Raw genomic sequence first — 20,100 nt, 5'->3', positions numbered from 1 at the left:
CTCTTTACCGTCTTTCCTCTTTCCAGATGACACACCTAGCACCTTCCTACCTGTTTCCCTGATAATTTCTGCTGTAGTTTCCCAGTCATCTGGAAGCTCATCCTGACCACCCAGGACCTGCCTCAACTTCTGCCTAAATTCCTCACAAGTTTCTTCATTCTGTAGCTTCCACCACTTGGTCTTCTTTTCTGTTTTCCCTCTCTTCTTCTTCCTGACCTCCAGAGTCATCTTACACACCACCATGCGGTGCTGTCTGGCTACACTCTCTCCTACCACCACTTTGCAGTCATTAACCTCTCTCAAATGACCTCGTCTACATAGGATGTAGTCCACCTGAGTACTCCTACCTCCACTTCTGTATGTCACTCTATGTTCCTCTCTCTTCTGGAAGTAAGTGTTGACTACAGCCATTTCCATCCTCTTTGCAAAGTCCACCACCATCTGTCCCTCCAGATTCCTTTCCTTCACACCAAACCTGCCCATCACCTCCTCATCACCTCTGTTGCCCTCACCAACATGCCCATTAAAGTCTGCTCCAATAACAACTCTCTCTCCTCTGGGAAAACTCTCTATGACCTCATCCAACTCACTCCAGAATCTCTCCTTCACTTCTAACTCACAGCCAACCTGTGGCGCATACCCACTGACTACATTCACCATCACCCCTTCAATTTCTAACTTTAGGCTCATCATCCTGTCTGAGACTCTTTTCACCTCTAGAACACTGTTTACAAACTCCCCCTTCAGAATCACTCCTACCCCGTTTCTCTTCCTATCAACACCATGATAGAACAGTTTGTATCCTCCTCCAATACTACGTGCCTTGCTGCCCTTCCACCTTGTCTCCTGCACACACAGTACATCTACCTTCCTTCTCTCCATCATGTCTGCCAGCTCTCTGCCTTTCCCTGTCATTGTGCCAACGTTAAGAGTCCCTATTCTCAAACCTATGTTCCTGCCTTTTCCCTTCTCTCTCTGGCCACGGACCCTTCTGCCTCCCCTCTTTCTTCGACCAACAGTAGTCAAATTTCCACCGACACCCTGTAGGTTAACAGCATCGGTGGCGGTCGTTGTTAACCCGGGCCTCGACCGATCCGGTATGTCTAAAGTGTTGTGGATGATTCGCATGGTTATTTTGGCAATTTTTACGCCGGATGCCCTTCCTGACGCAACCCTCTCTATTTATCCGGGCTTGGGACCGGCACAGAAGTAACTGGCTTGCAACCCCTGTGGCTAGATTTTTTAATCTAGCCACAGGGGTTGTTTAAACTGTATACACTATGCTTCCATATTCCACAATGTACTATGATGCTCTTAAATATAATTAGATTTTACTGTGAATTATGACTCTTTCACTTTGCAGTTTTAGTGGCTCATTTTAGCTGATAAGGTGGCCCATTTTACCTATTACCTGTGGCATATCTCTAAAATACGAGACAGGAGATGCTTCAAGAGCTGCAGAATATAAACAATAACATTTTATTCCATAAATTCAGCACAAAAATATTCAAAACAATTAAGAACACAATCAAATGTCATAAATTATTTTGTAATCCATTTCCAAAGAAGTTAACCAAAAACTGACTTAATTGATGTCAATTGATGTCACCTTGATAAAAATAACATACAATCCTAGAATTAAAACAGTTTATTTGTAACAGTAACATCTTAATTTTAACAATATCTTGTGTTTTTCTTTCTGTTTTTTAGTTTTAAAGTTTGTTTATGTTGCCCTATCATACTTAAAGCACTGTAAAAAAAGGGGTGGAATCTAGTTTTTCTTGTAAAATAATGCTGTCCTGTATGAAATGAAGACTCAGTGTAAATGTCAGACTCAACTGAGTCAATATAGTTGGTCAAATTGTCTCAAACAGCAGATCTGCAATATGAATCCCTCCAGAGCTGTTTTAAAGAAAACAATGAATGTTTGAAGATATGCCACAAAGACATTTAAATTCCTTAACAAAGTAAATAATTCTCAGTTGTTTTCACTAATCCTTGTTTCTTTAATCATTCGGTTTTTACATGACCACTTTTTGTGTCAAATAGTAAAAAGCTGCTGTTATTGAGAACCCAATATATTTATATAATCATTTAAATCAAAAACCAGATCTTTTGATTTTGAAGATAAAATAGAAGTGAAGAACATCATATTTTATTAATAAAATCATCCTTTACAAAAGCTGGTAAAAAAAAAAGAAAAGTTTATTAAAACATTTTCCAAAACTATGAAGATTAAGATTTTATATTTTTCCTGTAGTAAATCATTATACCGACAAATATTATGACAATATGTGTGAGACTTTAGTTAGAGAAGCTGTTCTTGTGTGTCAGCATCTTCTTGGTCAAACAGCTGATTTGTGTGCTGACCTCCCGCCGGGTGTGGTGGCGCGCGCCTGTAATCCAAGCTTCATGGAGGCTGAGGCTGGAGGATGGTTGGAGCTCAGGAGCTCTGAGCTCCAGTGGACTATGCTGATCGGGTGTCCGCACTCTGTTCCGTATCGATATGGTCTTCCTGGGGGAGCTCGGGACAACCAGGTCGTCTAAGGAGGGGTGAATCGACCCAGGTCGGAAACGGAGCAGGTCAAAGCCCGCGTGCTGTTCAGTCGTGGGATCACACCTGAGAGTAGATGCTGAAGTTCAGCCTGAGCAACACACTGAGACTCAGCCTTTTGACCTACTCTGTGCTCTTCATCACGATCCACCACAGCATAGTTTCACATTTTACAGTAGATTCTTTAAACCTTCTGTCTTCTCTGTTCAATCAAAACGCCTTTGTTCTTCTTCTTCCTACACTGCCCCCTACTGGACAATATAAGCATCATTGTCAACTAAAGTAAACCAATTTTTCGGGGGATTTTTTGGAAATCCATATGGAATCGTATTGAATTGTTTCAAAAATCATTTTTAAAAAGTGTGTTTTTAAAAAGACTGAAAAACTGTCTTGAAAAAAACTTTTTTTAAACTGTATACACTTCTTCTTTCTCTTTCGGCTTTTCCCATCAGGGGTCGCCACAGCGAATCATCCTTTTCCACCTCACTCTATCATGAACATCTTCTACCCTAACGTTAGCCAACTTCATGTCCTCTGTTAAGACATCCATATATCTCCTCTTTGGCTATGCTTCCATATTCCACAATGTACTATGATGCTCTTAAATATAATTAGATTTTACTGTGAATTATGACTTTCAATTTGCAGTTTTAGTGGCTCATTTTAACTGATAAGGTGGCCCATTTTACCTATTACCTGTGGCATATCTCTAAAATACGAGACAGGAGATGGTTCAACAGCTGTAGAATATAAACAATAGCATTGTATTCCATAAATTCAGCACAAAAACATTCAAAACAATTAAGAACACAATCAAATGTCATAAATTATTTTGTAATCCATTTCCAAAGAAGTTAACCAAAAACTGATTTAATTGATGTCAATTGATGTCACCTTGATAAAAATAACATACAATCCTAGAATTAAAACAGTTTATTTGTAACAGTAATATTTTAATTTTAACAATATCTTTTGTTTTTCTTTCTGTTTTTTAGTTTTAAAGTTTGTTTATGTTGCCCTATCATACTGAAAGCACTGTAAAAAAGAAAAGGGGTGGAATCTAGTTTTTCGTGTAAAATAATGCTGTCCTGTATGAAATGAAGACTCAGTGTAAATGTCAGACTCAACTGAGTCAATATAGTTGGTCAAATTGTCTCAAACAGTAGATCTGCAATATGAATCCCTCCAGAGCTGTTTTAAAGAAAACAATGAATGTTTGAAGAAGTGCCACAAAGACATTTAAATTCCTTAACAAAGTAAATAATTCTCAGATGTTTTCACTAATCCTTGTTTCCTTAATCATTCGGTTTTTACATGACCACTTTTTGTGTCAAATAGTAAAAAGCTGCTGTTATTGAGAACCCAATATATTTATATAATCATTTAAATCAAAAACCAGATCTTTTGATTTTGAAGATAAAATAGAAGTGAAGAACATCATATTTTATTAATAAAATCATCCTTTACAAAAGCTGGTAAAAAAAAAAGAAAAGTTTATTAAAACATTTTCCAAGACTATGAAGATTAAGATTTTATATTTTCCTTTAGTAAATCATTATACCGACAAATATTATGACAATATGTGTGAGACTTTAGTTAGAGAAGCTGTTCTTGTGTGTCAGCATCTTCTTGGTCAAACAGCTGATTTGTGTGCTGACCTCCCGCTGGGTGTGGTGGCGCGCGCCTGTAATCCAAGCTTCATGGAGGCTGAGGCTGGAGGATGGTTGGAGCTCAGGAGCTCTGAGCTGCAGTGGACTATGCTGATCGGGTGTCCGCACTCTGTTCCGTATCGATATGGTCTTCCTGGGGGAGCTCGGGACAACCAGGTCGTCTAAGGAGGGGTGAATCGGCCCAGGTCGAAAACGGAGCAGGTCAAAGCCCGCGTGCCGTTCAGTTGTGGGATCACACCTGAGAGTAGATGCTGAAGTTCAGCCTGAGCAACACACTGAGACTCAGCCTTTTGACCTACTCTGTGCTCTTCATCACGATCCACCACAGCATAGTTTCACATTTTACAGTAGCTTCTTTAAACCTTCTGTCTTCTCTGTTCAATCAAAACGCTTTTGTTCTTCTTCTTCCTACACTGCCCCCTACTGGACAATATAAGCATCAATGTCAACTAAAGTAAAACAATTTTTTCGGGGGATTTTTTGGAAATCCATATGGAATCGTATTGAATTGTTTCAAAAATCATTTTAAAAAGTGTGTTTTTAAAAAGACTGAAAAACTGTCTTGAAAAACACTTTTTTTAAACTGTATACACTATGCTTCCATATTCCACAATGTTCTATGATGCTCTTAAATATAATTAGATTTTACTGTGAATTATGACTCTTTCACTTTGCAGTTTTAGTGGCTCATTTTAGCTGATAAGGTGGCCCATTTTACCTATTACCTGTGGCATATCTCTAAAATACGAGACAGGAGATGGTTCAACAGCTGCAGAATATAAACAATAACATTTTATTCCATAAATTCAGCACAAAAACATTCAAAACAATTAAGAACACAATCAAATGTCATAAATTATTCTGTAATCCATTTCCAAAGAAGTTAACCAAAAACTGACTTAATTGATGTCAATTGATGTCACCTTGATAAAAATAACATACAATCCTAGAATTCAAACAGTTTATTTGTAACAGTAATATTTTAATTTTAACAATATCTTGTGTTTTTCTTTCTGTTTTTTAGTTTTTAAGTTTGTTTATGTTGCCCTATCATACTTAAAGTACTGTAAAAAAAAAAGGGTGGAATCTAGTTTTTCTTGTAAAATAATGCTGTCCTGTATGAAATGAAGACTCAGTGTAAATGTCAGACTCAACTGAGTCAATATAGTTGGTCAAATTGTCTCAAACAGCAGATCTGCAATATGAATCCCTCCAGAGCTGTTTTAAAGAAAACAATGAATGTTTGAAGATATGCCACAAAGACATTTAAATTCCTTAACAAAGTAAATAATTCTCAATTGTTTTCACTAATCCTTGTTTCCTTAATCATTCGGTTTTTACATGACCACTTTTTGTGTCAAATAGTAAAAAGCTGCTGTTATTGAGAACCCAATATATTTATATAATCATTTAAATCAAAAACCAGATCTTTTGATTTTGAAGATAAAATAGAAGTGAAGAACATATTTTATTAATAAAATCATCCTTTACAAAAGCTGGTTAAAAAAAAGAAAAGTTTATTAAAACATTTTCCAAGACTATGAAGATTAAGATTTTATATTTTCCTGTAGTAAATCATTATACCGACAAATATTATGACAATATGTGTGAGACTTTAGTTAGAGAAACTGTTCTTGTGTGTCAGCATTGTCTTGGTCAAACAGCTCTTTTGGTTGGAGCTCAGAGCTTTCATGTTATAAATTTTATTTCAAGATTATTAACAGAATGAATCACAAAAAAGATGGATTTTGGTTGTAGTCCCACAATTGAACAATACATGACTCTAAATGTGTTGACTAGAAACTGAAGGCAAAACAGTCTCTTCCTACATGCAGGGGACATTTGTGTCAGTGATCCTTAGCTGATCCAGGGTTGTCTGATCTTCAGTCAAGCCATGGTTTGATGCATCTCTTAAATACTTGCTGGTTTGAATCCCACTCACTGTGTTTGACCCCAGAACAGCTGCACATGATTATGTCACTGCGAGCGTCCAGAGTTCTGAGTCCAAATGTGTCTTCCCTGTAAAACTGAGGCAGAAACATAGAAAATTCTGGTTTATATGTTAATTGATGATGAGCCGTCTGCCCTAAGCCCAGAGGGTTTTTGGAAACAGTCATCATTTAGGTAAGGGATACTGCCTAGACGAAGAGTCCGTTATCAGAAAGTATCGGACGACACAGAAGCCTGAACTGGCTGTTTACATGAAGTCTGTTTATTTCTGATAAACACTTCGAAGGGCATTACAAAAGAAATAGATATTCAATCATTTTTTATGACTTTATTCTTGTTCCTTTTTTGGTCAAAATTATTTTTTTATGAAAAGCCGACTATTTGACACGTAGTGTCTTGGTAATGGTTGAGCCGGCACCGACTTCAACTGCAGTGGCAAAGGACAGTGTTATGCAAGATAAACTGATCACACCAATACCTTAAAATAAAACATCACTTCAGAGAGAAGGTTCACCTGTTACTGCTTGTTTTTTTCCCAGATGGTGAAGCAAAAGTGTTTCAAAGAAGCCAGCGCTGAAGAATTTGGACTACTTTACCAGAACCTCTTTTTTAGGTGTACATTATCACTGTCCATGTATTATCGTTTTTTAATCCACACCCAACAGCCAATAAGCATTGAGTATTCACCCAGAAACTCTTCCATAAATTTACAGTGCAATCTTCTTTTGTAATACACCACAATAACCTATAGTTATTCCTATATGATTAAAACCTGTTGCAACCACCTACCCTCTGTTACAAACATATCAGTGGAGGCAGGAATTGTTTTTTTATTTCTGTAGAAAAAAATGAGATTAATTGAATTGAATTGAATTCAATTTTGTTTGTATACCCCAAAATCACAGCAACAGCCGTCTTGGTGGGCTTCGAAGTAAAACATGAACTCAAAAGGATCATGAATACAAAGAGTTCACTAGGAAAATACTAAAATGAACTAACAAACTGACTAACAAACAGCTATACTAGCAGCCCTGCCCTTAGACCCTCCTTCGCGGTAAGGAAACACTCCTAAAAAAAACGGATTCCGGAAAAAATGAAGAAACCTCAGGGGTGTCCACATGAAGGAGGGAGCCTCCCCCAGGACAGACAGGCGATTTACCAGAACTCTTAGAGAAGAATTAACTTATTAATTTATTAACTCTTATTAACTCAGGAACTTAATGCTGTGTTTCCTGATTACGTTTCCAGGGTAGCATATAAGGCGTAAACAGGATGGGTCCTAAAACTGAGCCCTGTGGGACTCCATAGTTAACTCGAGTGCACTGAGAGGAATGTCCATTTACATGAACGAACTGATATCTAGGCAGACAGATAGGATTTAAACCAAAGTGGCTTTTGTCCTGTAGGTGGCAGTAAAGCTGCTTAACTACAACTCTTTCTAGGATTTTAGAAATAAAGGGGAGGTTTGATTTCGGTCTATAGTTGGCCAAGATGCTAGGATCCAAACTGGGCTTTTTCAGAACAGGTTTAACAACTGCATATTTAAAAGACTGTGGCACGTAACCCGTTTCCAGACAGGCATTTTTCATTGTTAATATGGAATCATTAATTAGGGGAAAAGTTTCTTTAAAAAGTCTAGTGGGAATTGGGTCTAACAGACAAGTTGAGAATTTGGAGGACGTAACAATTGATGCTATTTCCACTTGATCCACAGCCGTGAAGCAGTCTAATGTTACAGAGGTTTCTATGGATGCCTCCACTTTTACCGCTTCAGCCTGCTCTGGGCTGATAGTGGGATTAACTTGATTTAACTTATGTCTAATATTTGAGATTTTACTATCGAAAAATGTAAGAAAATCAACAGAGCTGAGAGAAACAGGAACATGTGGTTCTACTGAGCTCTGACTGCGAGTTAATTTAGCTATAGTGCTAAAAAGAAATCTTGGATTGTTTCCATTCTCTGATATTAAGGTTGAATAGTACTGGCTTCTAGCTCTACGCAGAGCTTTTTTATAATTTAATAGGCTATGTTTCCAGGTATTCAGAGACTGCTCTGAACCGGAGCGGCGCCATTCTCTTTCCAACTTACGGGTTTCTTGTTTAAGAGAACGTGTTTCAGCGTTAAACCACTATGCTACTCGGTTTTGTCTAACGAATTTGGGTTTCAGGGGGGCAACAACATCGAGTGTACTCCTGAGGGCTTGTAAGGCATCATTAACAAAGTTGTCATTTATACTAGGACTGATACTATGGGAGCTGGACTCAGTATTTTCTCAGAATATCACTAAGTACTGGCTGAACTGTGTGTTTAAACTCAGACAGAACGGTCAGTCAAGGTTCTTCTAGGCTCTTTCTTATTCACTGGAGCAGTAGCATGTTCTAATGTAAACTGGAAGGTAATCAGAATGTGATAAGAAATGATGGGATTAAGAGGAAGGACACTCAGCTGGCTGATCTCTATACCATGGGTTAAAACAAGGTCCAGGGTGTGCTTATGACAGTGAGTGGGTTCATTCACACTTTGGGTGAAACCAACATCATCTAATAAAGCTGCAAAAGCATTTCCTAGACAGTCATGATTAGACAAATGCAAGAAAGCAAAAAGACTTTCTCCTGACAATGTTGTGTGTGCTGTGGTTGGAGCTTGCAAAAAAAAAAATAATAATAATTAACAGCAAAAATAAACCAAGATGCATCTGCAGCCAAAACATGACCTTTAGGCAGGACTGAAAACATGCTTCTAGCACAATTACTGTCAAGTGACTGTTTTATATTTTCTAAAAATAAAAATGAAACATTCTTAGGAGGTTATTTATTTTATGAAATATGAATCCATTATTATATGAAGAAAACCTGCTAACATCTGGCTAATTGCTTAAATATTACAGGTCTTTGTAGGCCTCTTCCATTCATGATGTTAGAGATACATAAGTGGGATCGGAGATACCTCGACTGCCATGGGATGATGACATCATCATCTGGTCCACCAATCAGCACCAGTTTCTTGATGCGCAGGAAGTTTTTTCTCCATTCTATATAGGAGATACGATTTTTTTCATTAAAAGTATTCTTTTTTTTAATATCCACAAAGCAAGGAGGAGGCAACTAAAGCCAATACCTGCCATTTTGCTGTGTGGTTTTCTACCATTCAGTAGTGGAAGGAAGTTGTTGTGTTTCAGGTATTTTACCTGTTGATGAGGATCTGCATGGAAAACAAGTGTAGCATTTTCTATTCGTCTGCAATCAATTAACATAACCACTCATTATGATTTCTGATCTTACCATTCCAAAAGTTGCAAAGAGAAATGCGCTTCTGCATAAATTTGTTGTAGCATAAAAAGTACACGGAATCCATTGCAGAAGATGGATAATAGCTTTTCATGACTTGAGACACTGTGGAGTTGGAGCACACATTTCACTTTAACTTCACTAGCTTCCATCAATGACACAATTATCACAAGAAGTTTTCTGACCTCCATACTGTCCAGCCAGTGGCGAAGCCAGCGCAATGAAAGCGTGCACGTTGTGGTTTGGGAGCACGGAAAGAACTCCTCTGCAAATTAGACCCCCTTTACATTAAAGGAAAAAACACATGCAAGAAGCTCAGGAACAAAGAAGAAGAATTCTATTTCTAGTAACTATTCTAGTAATTATGCTAGCAGCATCTGGAATAAAAGAAGGGTGGTAGGATCATGGAACTGATTGCAGAAGCAACAGATGCAGATTTATGGAGACATTTCTGTGTAGAATTTCAAACTTCAAGATTATCCCTCCATTTTCTTGAATAAAAACTGGGATTCAAATACTGCAGAACCAGTTAAAAGATGAGCTGCTGACTGAAACATTTGGCATGACCTAGATGTTCTGCAATGACATTCCTCCTTCAGTGAGGACTCTCCATTAGCTAAAACCAAGGACTGTGTTAATTATATTCATTTGGCAACAATTAAATCTCATGTACGGTTCTCCTTAGTAGCTGCTGTAGGTGCAATCACATTTTGAACAGAATTATCTCACTGGCTGATAACATGACAACAAAAAGCCACAGAACAATGTAGCAAAAAGGAAAAATTAAGACAAAAAATGTCAACATCATGGAGAATTTGCATTATCTAAAATATGGAGGAGACTGCTGTTAACTTTAATTCATGAACAAGTGCAAGCAGAAACACCCTGAAGAGACTCTTAAATCCTTGACAGCAGTGACAGCAGCTTAAATGAAAAATAAAAAAGTCAAGTCTTACCTTTGCAAGTTGTGTTGATGTCAAAGCTTCTACATCTTCTGTTTCGAGATTTTTACCAGCTGTAATTTTATTCTGTATTTGGTTTTTTATCAATTATTGTTGGTTAAATCACCAGTTTAAGCGGAAATTGGCCCTTAAACACTGTAGCAGCTGTGTGTATTTGCCAAGGGCACTGAGAAACTGTTTTGCATCCTCAAATTCCTTTTCTACCTATCAACCAAAGACCTTCCTATTAAACCAATACTGTCTTTGCAACATATGGGGAAAAATCCCAGACAATACAACACAAAAACAGGCCTCTTAGAATTAAGTCCAAATTCATACTTTTTAGGAAGATTTTCTTTGAATCAAAACAAAAACAACAACAAAATCTGCCAATAGGGTAAGAATAATGGTCCTACTAAGAATTCTTATTTAAATAACGATGTTCTAGTCAATAAGACAAGTTTTCTCTATCTTTGATTATAGTTTGCTATTAAAAAACTTAAGATAATTGTCTTGCAAGACAGAAAATACGACATTTTTTTTTCAAACAAGGGTCATTTTAGAGTGAGACATTTTTCATAGTCGCTCACAACCCCAAACGGTGCAACAAAGATGGTGAGCAATATATGAGCTATCCAGCGGTGAGTAAAACAAAGATGTACACGGATGCAGTCGTCTGCACGTGGATGCAGATAACTCAACATGTTATCAAGTGAAGAAACTGTGACCGTCCATTACGGTACTCATGAAGATTGCTATGTTGCTGAATAAATACTGTATGAGTGTTTGCAAACCTTGAGAGAAACACAGAAGATGAACACCACGTGGAGACTTCTTCATGATTCTTTGGATGACCTTCCCAACGCCGTGGACCTGCTTCCACAAGGGCTTAATGCTTTCCATATTGTTGAACAGATCAATCACAGTCACCTTGGTACTGGGATGCTCCTGCAGGGTTTCAGAGAGAAGAAAATTGATGCTTTACAGTCAGTGACACACGCGTTAAAACAAGTGTGATAACGAACTGTTTTTATTTTTTTGATCAATATACACTAGATCCTATAGATTTGCACACAAAGGCTAAATTATATATTTTTTTAATTATTATTTTTCTAAACTTTACATATTTAACCTTAAATATGAGAAAAATGCAACTATTACTAAAAACTAGAGTATATGAGTGTTAATACTGTTCATGTACAACTGATTTTTTTTTATTTGAAATGGTTTATTTCAAGCAATCAAATAGAAATAATACACAAAAGCAATATAATCATCAGTTATACATTCATACAGTAACTAATCAAACTTAGGATAATTAGACATAATTAATAAATATTGCTTGAAAGGGAGTGGAAGGAAGCGAATTTATATAATCCCACCCAGTTATACTATAACCATTTTATTACATGATTTATCAATATCCGGTTCCTAGGTTTTATCAGACAGAATTAACAATCATAAGGTATCAATAAAGCACATGCCAAAGATGAATTACTTAAGTACTACGTCAAAAATAACTATTTTAGAAATCAACATGGCAAATGCAGCATCTGAAATATATGCAAATTATGTTACTTTTAAAAGTCATCCATATGCTTTAAAACATAATACTATATCAGTAAAATAGACAACACTGTTTCAGGAATTTTCATAGCAAAATTTCATCAAGTATCAAAAGTTAAAAACATGTGCAAAGTTATGCTACATTAGGAAAGATTTTTGAATCAATTTATCAATTTTAGGAGCTAGTGAAGTAATATCATCAAAAGTCAATCAATTTAACAATTTTCAAAAATGATTAACCATTTGTTTTACTCTTTTTATATTTTTTTTTTGTATTTTTATTTTATTTTTTTATATAATAAAGTAATGCTGTAGGGGAAAAATAAAAAGGGTCCATAAACTGTTGAATTGTCCAAGGTTGGCATTTCTTCTTTTACTGATAACAGCCGATTTTCTTGGTTTAAACAGTTAATAGTTTTCTTCCATGTTATGTCTGCAGACATTAGATTCAGGTCCTGTTGGAAAAATATAATCTGTCGCTTTGAGATTACTTTTCCTTGTTGCATGTTCAATAAAGTCGAGAAGGAGAAACCACGGAACTCGGCCGGATTAAAGATTAACACATTTATTTCCCTAACAATATTTCTAAAACAGAGTAAAACAAAATAAAACAGATATCCGGTTTCCCAAAGTTTCAGAGCTTGCACAGCGCCAAATTACAAACGTCTTAACGTGTCAGCCTGTTGGGAACAAAGGAAAGTTCCTCCGTCCAGCTGTTTTAACATCTCGGTTTCAGCCGCCTCCTTCGTAGCACAGCATGGTGTCCAGACTCCTCCTCTGGACGCTCGGATTGGCTGGCAGGGAGCCTGCCTACCTCGTCCGTCCATATTAGGAGTTACAGCATTTGGTCCTGGCTTCCTGCTTCAAACGTCCAGGGGGGTTATTTCAAAGACGGACCACTGTCCGACGACCAATGGTGTCCCCATGGGGGTCCAGCACAGCCGCCCGGATCCCTCTCCGCAGGCAGTCAGTCTCAACCCTTTGTCCTTGTCATGCGAGTTGACACCTCCAGGGTTTCCCACGATTGAATCCTAGAGACAATTTAATTCTGGTCCATGTCAGATCTACAGTTAAGGCTTCCAGATGGTCTTAGAAGATCAAAGACTGTTTTCTCCTGGAGGGGGTTGGAGGTTGGAGCTGCATTCCTGAAACCTCTTTACATATGCAATTATCAGGAAGTCCCTTTTAATTGAAATGACTGAAACCCACACACAGTAAACCAGAAAGAAAACCTTCAATGAAATAAAATGAAGATAAAAACCTAGGAGAAATGAGAACCACAAAAAATAAATTCCTTCAGTCCGTATCCTTCTTCAACTGATATCAGCTGCGGTGAAAGTTGAGGTCAAGTTGTCTGCAGGTCAGAACTCTGCTGTTATACAGGTGACGTCAGACATACAGAGAAAGTGATGATTCCAGGTGTCATATTTCTTGAAATTATTTGGCTCTTTGATTTATTACTCCACGTTGTTTCAGACAACCGTAATCAAGCACTTCTCAAAGTCCTTCATGGTGTTCACGACCAGAACCTTGGCCCGGTCCTCTGGACCGAGTGGTTTGACGTAAATCCTGCAGCCTTTAACCCAAGTGTTCTCAATCTGTTTACGCTTCCTGAGAAGCCGTGCATGTTTTGAGATTTCAGCATTCCTTCTGGTCAGATGGTCGTTCAGATAAACAGCAGATCCTCTGAGATTTTTGCGTTGATTCATCAGAGCTAGCTTGTTGTGTTTGTGATTCACAAACCTGATGAGGATCGCTGGTTTATCCGTCTCCTTTCTCCTGGGGAGCAGGTGGCAGGTCTCGATGGTATTGAGATCCGGGGAAATCCCTTTAGATGTGAGAAATGAATGTATTTGCTGTTCCAGCGACGCTGCACCGATCTCCGTATTAGAACTGCTAGCTACGCTAGCGCTAGCATTAGCAGTGCTAGCTCCAGCTGCATTCAGCTTCGCTCCGGTTTTGATTGGTACTCCAGTGACAATGACATTATTCATCCTTACTTGCTGTTCCACATCGTCCAGTCTTTTCTCCAGAATCTCGACCCGGTTTTCTCGCTGCTCGTTTTGAGCCCGAAATCTTCGGAACTCTTCCATCATATCCCAGAGTGGTGTTAGCTTAGCCGACACTTGATCCATAAAACTTTTCAGTTTTTCTTGAATAATGTCAAGAGACTTTTTGAGGTCTTCGTATTCCTGGGGTTTCTTCGGGGGCATGGTCAGCTCTAATTTGAAGATAGTTGTATTCGCAGAGAGGCACGCCACGCGTCCTGCTGTATAACCCGGAACCGGAAGTCTGTGTCACAGACTGCAGTAAGAAAATCACAGTTTTCAAGAATTTCTCTTTTTTAACACATTTCATATATATGGAGAACTTCTCCTGCAGTTAGAGACCTGCTGTCCAGCATTCACTGTGTCTTTTTTTTAACTAAACATCTGAAAAGGTGAAATCAAAACGTGATCTGCAGCCGTGGATGATAGTAGACTGTACAAAGGCAACAGCTAAGGTGGATTTTTTTTTCTGTTGTCAGATTTTTTGACTCTTCAGTCTGGGTGATCTTCATCTCACTTTTCTTTGAACATCTTGGAACAGCTGCTTAAAAGCGACAATTAAAAAACAAAACAAAACGTGAAAAAGGGTTTTCAAAAGCACAATCTTCACCTGATCTTTGTAAAAACATGTGAAGAATAGTTAGAAACTGCCTTTAACTTTTATTAAACTAATGGTTTAAACTTAATTCACTGAGCATGTATTGTCATCTCAAAATTATATTACATTTGAAGAAAGCACAGCCAAACTATTGTTCTAACAGTTTATCCTCATCCTCCCTCTTTTTCTGTACATGTGTGATCTGCTGAGCAGGCCTCAGACTTATCTTCACTTTAGCCTTGGAGCTTCTCTCCAGCAGTAACCTGTGGGCGTGATTTTCACACGAGGTCCATCGGACGAACTTCTGAATATGCAAATGCAGGGTTTTTATACCAACCCCATCCCTGAGCTCGTTGGTTCGGACTTTGAATGCACCATGTTCATCTGTCTTTGTTTGTACGAAGTAAAACCTCCACAAAAGATAAGTTTTGTCTCTGAGTCATTATTCATTATTTCTGTGTGCAAGAAACTGACGGGGTTACGAACTAATACAATACAGTCCTTTCTAGACAATCCAGTTTCTTCACAAAACATATGGAATATTAGAAGCAGTTCAGTGCTGTAGCTCTTGTAGCAGACTTACAGATGGCATTAAAGCTTTAAAAACTTTATGACACAGACGTGCTGTAGGTAAGCAAATACATCTTTGAGATGTTTTAGCTCTATTTTTTTATTTGAAATGGTTTATTTCTTGCAATTAATTAGAAATAATAAACAAAAGCAATACAATCATCAGTTATACATTCATACAGTAACTAATCAAACTTAGGATAATTAGACATACTAATAAATATTGCTTGAAAGGGAGTAGAAGGAAGCAAACTTATATAATCCCACCACATGTTTCAGCTCTATAAAGAGGACTTCCTATCCTGCACTTTACAAGCACCTCACAGTGAGAAGTCCTACCTCCGTAATGAACCTGGAGAGTGTTTGTAGATCATTTGGTCCACTTAAGATGCCGTGCACGATGATCACATGTTTGTAGGAGCTGGTGCAGCCGACTGCCAGCAGCACCATGAGCGCAGGGGAGGTTAGGATTGAGCTCAAAGTCTTCATGCTAAAGCGCGTTGGCAAAAACAACCTCAATTGTCTTCTCTCAGCTTTTACATTCGGAAAGCCACACTGACTTCTTAAAAGAGCTGAGAATGCTGAGCTCCCAAAACCATTTCTGATTACTCATGGCTTCAGAAGCAACTTTCAAGAGTGATGGCAAAGTCCAGAAATAAAGGGAATCATTAAGATTGATTTAGTATTATAACCACTTTAAGCCTCCTTTGTGTATATATACAGTCAGGACCATAAATATTTGGACAGAGACACATTCTTTTTAATTTTGTTTCTGTAAATTATCACTGTCAATTTTAAATAAAACAACTCAAATGCCATTGAAGTGCAGACTTTTAGCTTTTTAAAGATAAAGATACTTTATTGATCCCAGCTTGGGAAATTCAGTAGTTTATTCAGAAATTCAGTAATTTATTCCATGGGTTGAATAAAAAGATTGTATAAAAATGTGAAAAACTAAAGCATTTTTTAAACACAATCCCTTCATTTCATGGGTTTGTAAGTAATTGGACAAATGACTTCCATGCTATTGCATGGGCAGATGTGGGCATTCCCTTGCACTGAACTCAGCAACACAAAAAGGTGTATGTGGGGGAGTGGGATATAATCATGGTATCGATTTCTCATCGTGTTTCGTTTTTTAACATTTCATTTTGTTTTTTGGAAAATACTGCATATCTTCCTGTAGTGGCTGGTCTCTATACACGCCGGGCAGGTAGCCAAACTTTAGGAATAAAAAAGGCTGGGCTACTGTTACAGGATATGGTTTTAAAAATGCTTTGGTTTTTACAATTTGTTTTGTTCTCTAAAATGTGATGTTTTTCAAATATATATTTTGTTTATTTATTGTTGCTGAGATCTTTAAAAAAATATTTTCGTCAAGAGATTTGATCTGATTTGCAGTTCAGGACCATCACTAACATTATTCTATCAGATTTCCGAGTCACACAACCTTTTATGATTCTTTTTGTTTTTGTAATAGTTACAATAGTTACAATAATGCAAACATTTCTCTTTTTAAGTCCCAATAGAAGCTTAAAATCCCATTCCAAGGAAAGAAGATCTGTCATACTTAATCTGCTTCAACACAAGACACACTGACGCGGCTGATTAAGATCAGTCAAATGGAAAAAATTCAGACATTCTGTTCTATTTCAGCTCAAGATTGTGAAGAACTTTAGTGTTCTTTCATGTTGTTTCTGCTTGGTGCTGTTCTTTTCAAAGTTGCAAGTTTTCTGTGGTATTGCACTAAGATAATTTAACTCCATAAGAATCCATACGAAAATGGAGTTTGAAATTCTAGGCAAGGCAAGGCAAGTTTATTTGTATAGCACAATTCGTACACAAAGTAATCCAAGGTGCTTCACAAAACAGAAAAATGCATTAAAATCACAATACATCATAGAAATAATCAACGTAAAATTTACTTTAAAAGAGAAGAAAAAAATTTGAAAATTTATTTAAAAATAAAGGAAGGAAAGGAAGAAAAGTGCAGATAGGACCTTTCAGTCATATACACGGCTAAACAGAAATGTTTTGAGTCTAGGTTTGAACATGAACACAGAAGAGGCCTGTCTTACGACTTCAGGGAGGCTGTTCCAGATCTTAGCTGCAGAATATTGAAACGCTGATTCCCCTTGTTTAGTTCTGACTCTGGGAATCAACAGGAGGCCGGTCCCTGAGGTCCTCAGAGTAAGAGATGGTTCATATGGCACTAACATGTCAGAGATGTACTTTGGTGCGCGGCCATGGAGAGACTTGTACACAATCAGAGCTGCTTTGAAGTCTATTCTTTGAGGTACGGGGAGCCAGTGCAGAGACCTGAGCACAGGACTAATGTGATCATACTTCTTGGTTTTGGTCAGGACTCGAGCAGCAGCATTTTGGATGTACTGAAGCTGTTTTACAGCTCGTTTGGAGAGGCCGGTGAGCAGGCCGTTACAGTAGTCTAACCTACTGGAGACAATGCATGAATAAGTATCTCCAGGTCTGGCTTTAATATTATGTTTTTGATTTTGGCAATGTTTTTCAGATGGTAAAATGCCGCTGATGTTACTGACTTGATATGGCTGTTAAAGTTCAGGTCAGAGTCCATGATTACCCCTAGATTTCTGACTTGATTTGAGGGTTTAAGAGACAGAGAATGAAGGTAGCTGCTGACACTTTCTCTTTGTTTCTGTGGGCCAAAAATAATAACTTCGGTCTTGTTTGAGTTTAGCTGGAGAAAGTTGTTCTGCATCCACGCACTGATCTGTTGAAGGCAGTGGCTGAGTGAATCCACCGGCCCATATTCACCTGTTGTCAGTGACACATAGATCTGAGTATCATCTGCATCGTTGTGATACGAAATGTTATTACTGTGTATTAACTGCCCTAGAGGCAGTATGTAGAGGTTGAACAGAAGGGGTCCCAGGATCGATCCCTGGGGCACACCACAAGTCAAGGTCATGTAGTCTGAGACACAACTCCTAATTTCAACAAAGTATTTCCTGTCTTCTAGATAAGACAGGACCATCACTAACATTATTCTATCAGATTTCAGAGTCACACAACCTTTTATGATTCTCTTTGTTATTGTAATAGTTACAATAGTTACAGTAATGCAAACATTTCTCTTTTTAAGTCCCAATAGAAGCTTAAAATCCCATTCCAAGGAAAGAAGATCTGTCATACTTAATCTGCTTCAACACAAGACACACTGACGCGTCTGATTAAGATCAGTCAAATGGAAAAAAATTCAGACATTCTGTTCTATTTTAGCTCAAGATTGTGAAGAACTTTAGTGTTCTTTCATATTGTTTCTGCCTGGTGCTGTTCTTTTCAAAGTTGCAAGTTTTCTGTTGTATTGAACTAAGATAATTTAACTCCATAAGAATCCATACGAAAATGGAGTTTGAAATTCTACATAAATTCTACACAAAATGTCTCCATAAATCTGCATCTTGCTTCTGCAATCGAAAGAGACTATTTGAACTAAGGCGCCAAACCATGGTCCTATCACCCTGCTTTTATTCCAGATGCTGCTAGCATAATTACTAGAATAGTTACTAGAACTTGAATTCTTCTTCTTTGTTCCTGAGCTTCTTGCATGTGTTTTTCTTTTAATGTAAAGGGGGACTAATTTGCAGAGAAGGTCTTTCTGTGCTCCCAAACCACAACGTGCACGCTTTCATTGCGCTTACTTCGCTACTGGCTGGACAGTATGGAGGTCAGAAAACTTCTTGTGATAGTTGTGTCATTGATGGAAGCTAGTGAAGTGAAATGTGCTCCAACTCCACAGCGTCTAAAGTCTGTAACAACTATATTCCATCTTCTGCAATGGGTTTAATGTACTTTTTTATGCTACAAAAAAATTGTACAGATGCAAATTTTTATTTGCAACTTTTGGAATGGTAAGATCAAAAATTTTAATGAATGTTTTTGTTGCATATAAACGGTAACAATTGAAATACCTGAAACACAACAACTGCTGAATGGTAAAAAAGCACACAGCAAAATTGCAGGTATTGGCTTTAGTTGTCTCCTTCTTGCTTGGTGGATATTAAAAACAAAAATACTGCTAAAGGACAAAAAAACCTTATCTCCTATGCAGAATGGAGAAGAAATGTCCTGCGCAGCAAGAAACTGCTCGACAAGACGTTGATGATGTCATCCCATGGCAGTCAAGGTATCTCCGTTTCTACTTGTAAAATCATTCAAAAACGTCGTGACTGATAAAGGCCTTAGGCCTGTGATGTTTAACCAATTGGCTTGATGATACCTGCTTTGGGATTTTATAAAGTACAGTAGGGTTTCTTCATAAAGTAATGGATTTGAGTTTTGTAAAAGAATTACATATTTATAGAAATTTCTTTTTATGTTTCATTATTTTGTTTCTTTTATTTATTTTTTTGGCTAGAAAATATAAAACAGTCACTTAACAGTAAATGTGCTAGCAGCATGTTTTTTTGACCTACCTGAAGGTCACGTGTTGGCTACAGATGTATCTTATTTCATTTTTGTGGTTTGATATATATATATATATATATATATATATATATATATATACTGTTTTGCAAGGTCCAACCAATTAAAGATTGAATTAGAATATAGAAAATGACTTCTATTGTCCAGTAGGGGGCAGTGTAGGTGCAAGAAAAACAAAGGCGTTTTGATTGAACAGAGAAGACAGAAGGTTTAAAGAAGCTACTGTAAAATGTGAAAGTATGCTGTGGTGGATCGTGATGAAGAGCAGAGAGTTGGTCAAAAGGCTGGGTCTCGGTGTGTTGCTCAGGCTGAACTTCAGCATCTACTCTCAGGTGTGATCCCACGACTGAACGGCACGCGGGCTTTGACCTGCTCCGTTTCCAACCTGGGCCGATTCACCCCTCCTTAGACGACCTGGTTGTCCCGGGCTCCCCCAGGAAGACCATATCGA

General features: G+C 37.7%; 1 protein-coding gene across 4 annotated transcripts; it reads right to left on the bottom strand.

The window, feature by feature from the left end:
* Positions 1 to 4,995: 4,995 nt before the first annotated feature.
* LOC101166391 (lysosomal thioesterase PPT2-like) lies at positions 4,996 to 15,771 on the bottom strand. 4 transcript variants are annotated; one of them, XM_078952216.1, is made up of 7 exons: positions 15,525 to 15,769; positions 11,198 to 11,351; positions 9,648 to 9,743; positions 9,457 to 9,567; positions 9,293 to 9,376; positions 9,122 to 9,206; positions 4,996 to 6,251 (listed from the first exon to the last, which is right to left on the bottom strand). In XM_078952216.1, the coding sequence occupies exons 1-7, from the start codon at positions 15,672 to 15,674 to the stop codon at positions 6,197 to 6,199; spliced, it is 735 nt and encodes a 244-aa protein (XP_078808342.1). In that variant the 5' UTR covers positions 15,675 to 15,769; the 3' UTR covers positions 4,996 to 6,196. The 4 variants fall into 4 exon arrangements, with proteins under 4 accessions (XP_078808342.1, XP_023814303.2, XP_078808341.1 ...); XM_023958535.2 differs by lacking the exon at positions 15,525 to 15,769 and adding an exon at positions 13,970 to 14,269; XM_078952215.1 differs by having other exon boundaries at positions 5,716 to 9,206; positions 15,525 to 15,771.
* Between the last annotated feature and the right edge of the window lie 4,329 nt (positions 15,772 to 20,100).

This window comes from Oryzias latipes, chromosome 9, assembly GCF_053564925.1.
Source record: "Oryzias latipes strain Hd-rR chromosome 9, Olatipes_Hd-rR_3.1".
NCBI classification, from domain to species: domain Eukaryota; kingdom Metazoa; phylum Chordata; class Actinopteri; order Beloniformes; family Adrianichthyidae; genus Oryzias; species Oryzias latipes.
This window is presented reverse-complemented; position numbering and strand designations above follow the sequence as displayed.

Excerpts from the sequence above, each read along its gene's own strand:
- LOC101166391 (XM_078952214.1), bottom strand. The coding sequence starts at position 14,182 with ATGCCCCCGAAGAAACCCCAGGAATACGAAGACCTCAAAAAGTCTCTT. Across the intron at positions 11,352-13,969 it reads TGGACGATGTGGAACAGCAA|GAGCATCCCAGTACCAAGGT; the intron begins GTAAGGATGAAT and ends GAAACCCTGCAG. Across the intron at positions 9,568-9,647 it reads ACTGGCTGGACAGTATGGAG|TGTCTCAAGTCATGAAAAGC; the intron begins GTCAGAAAACTT and ends CCAACTCCACAG.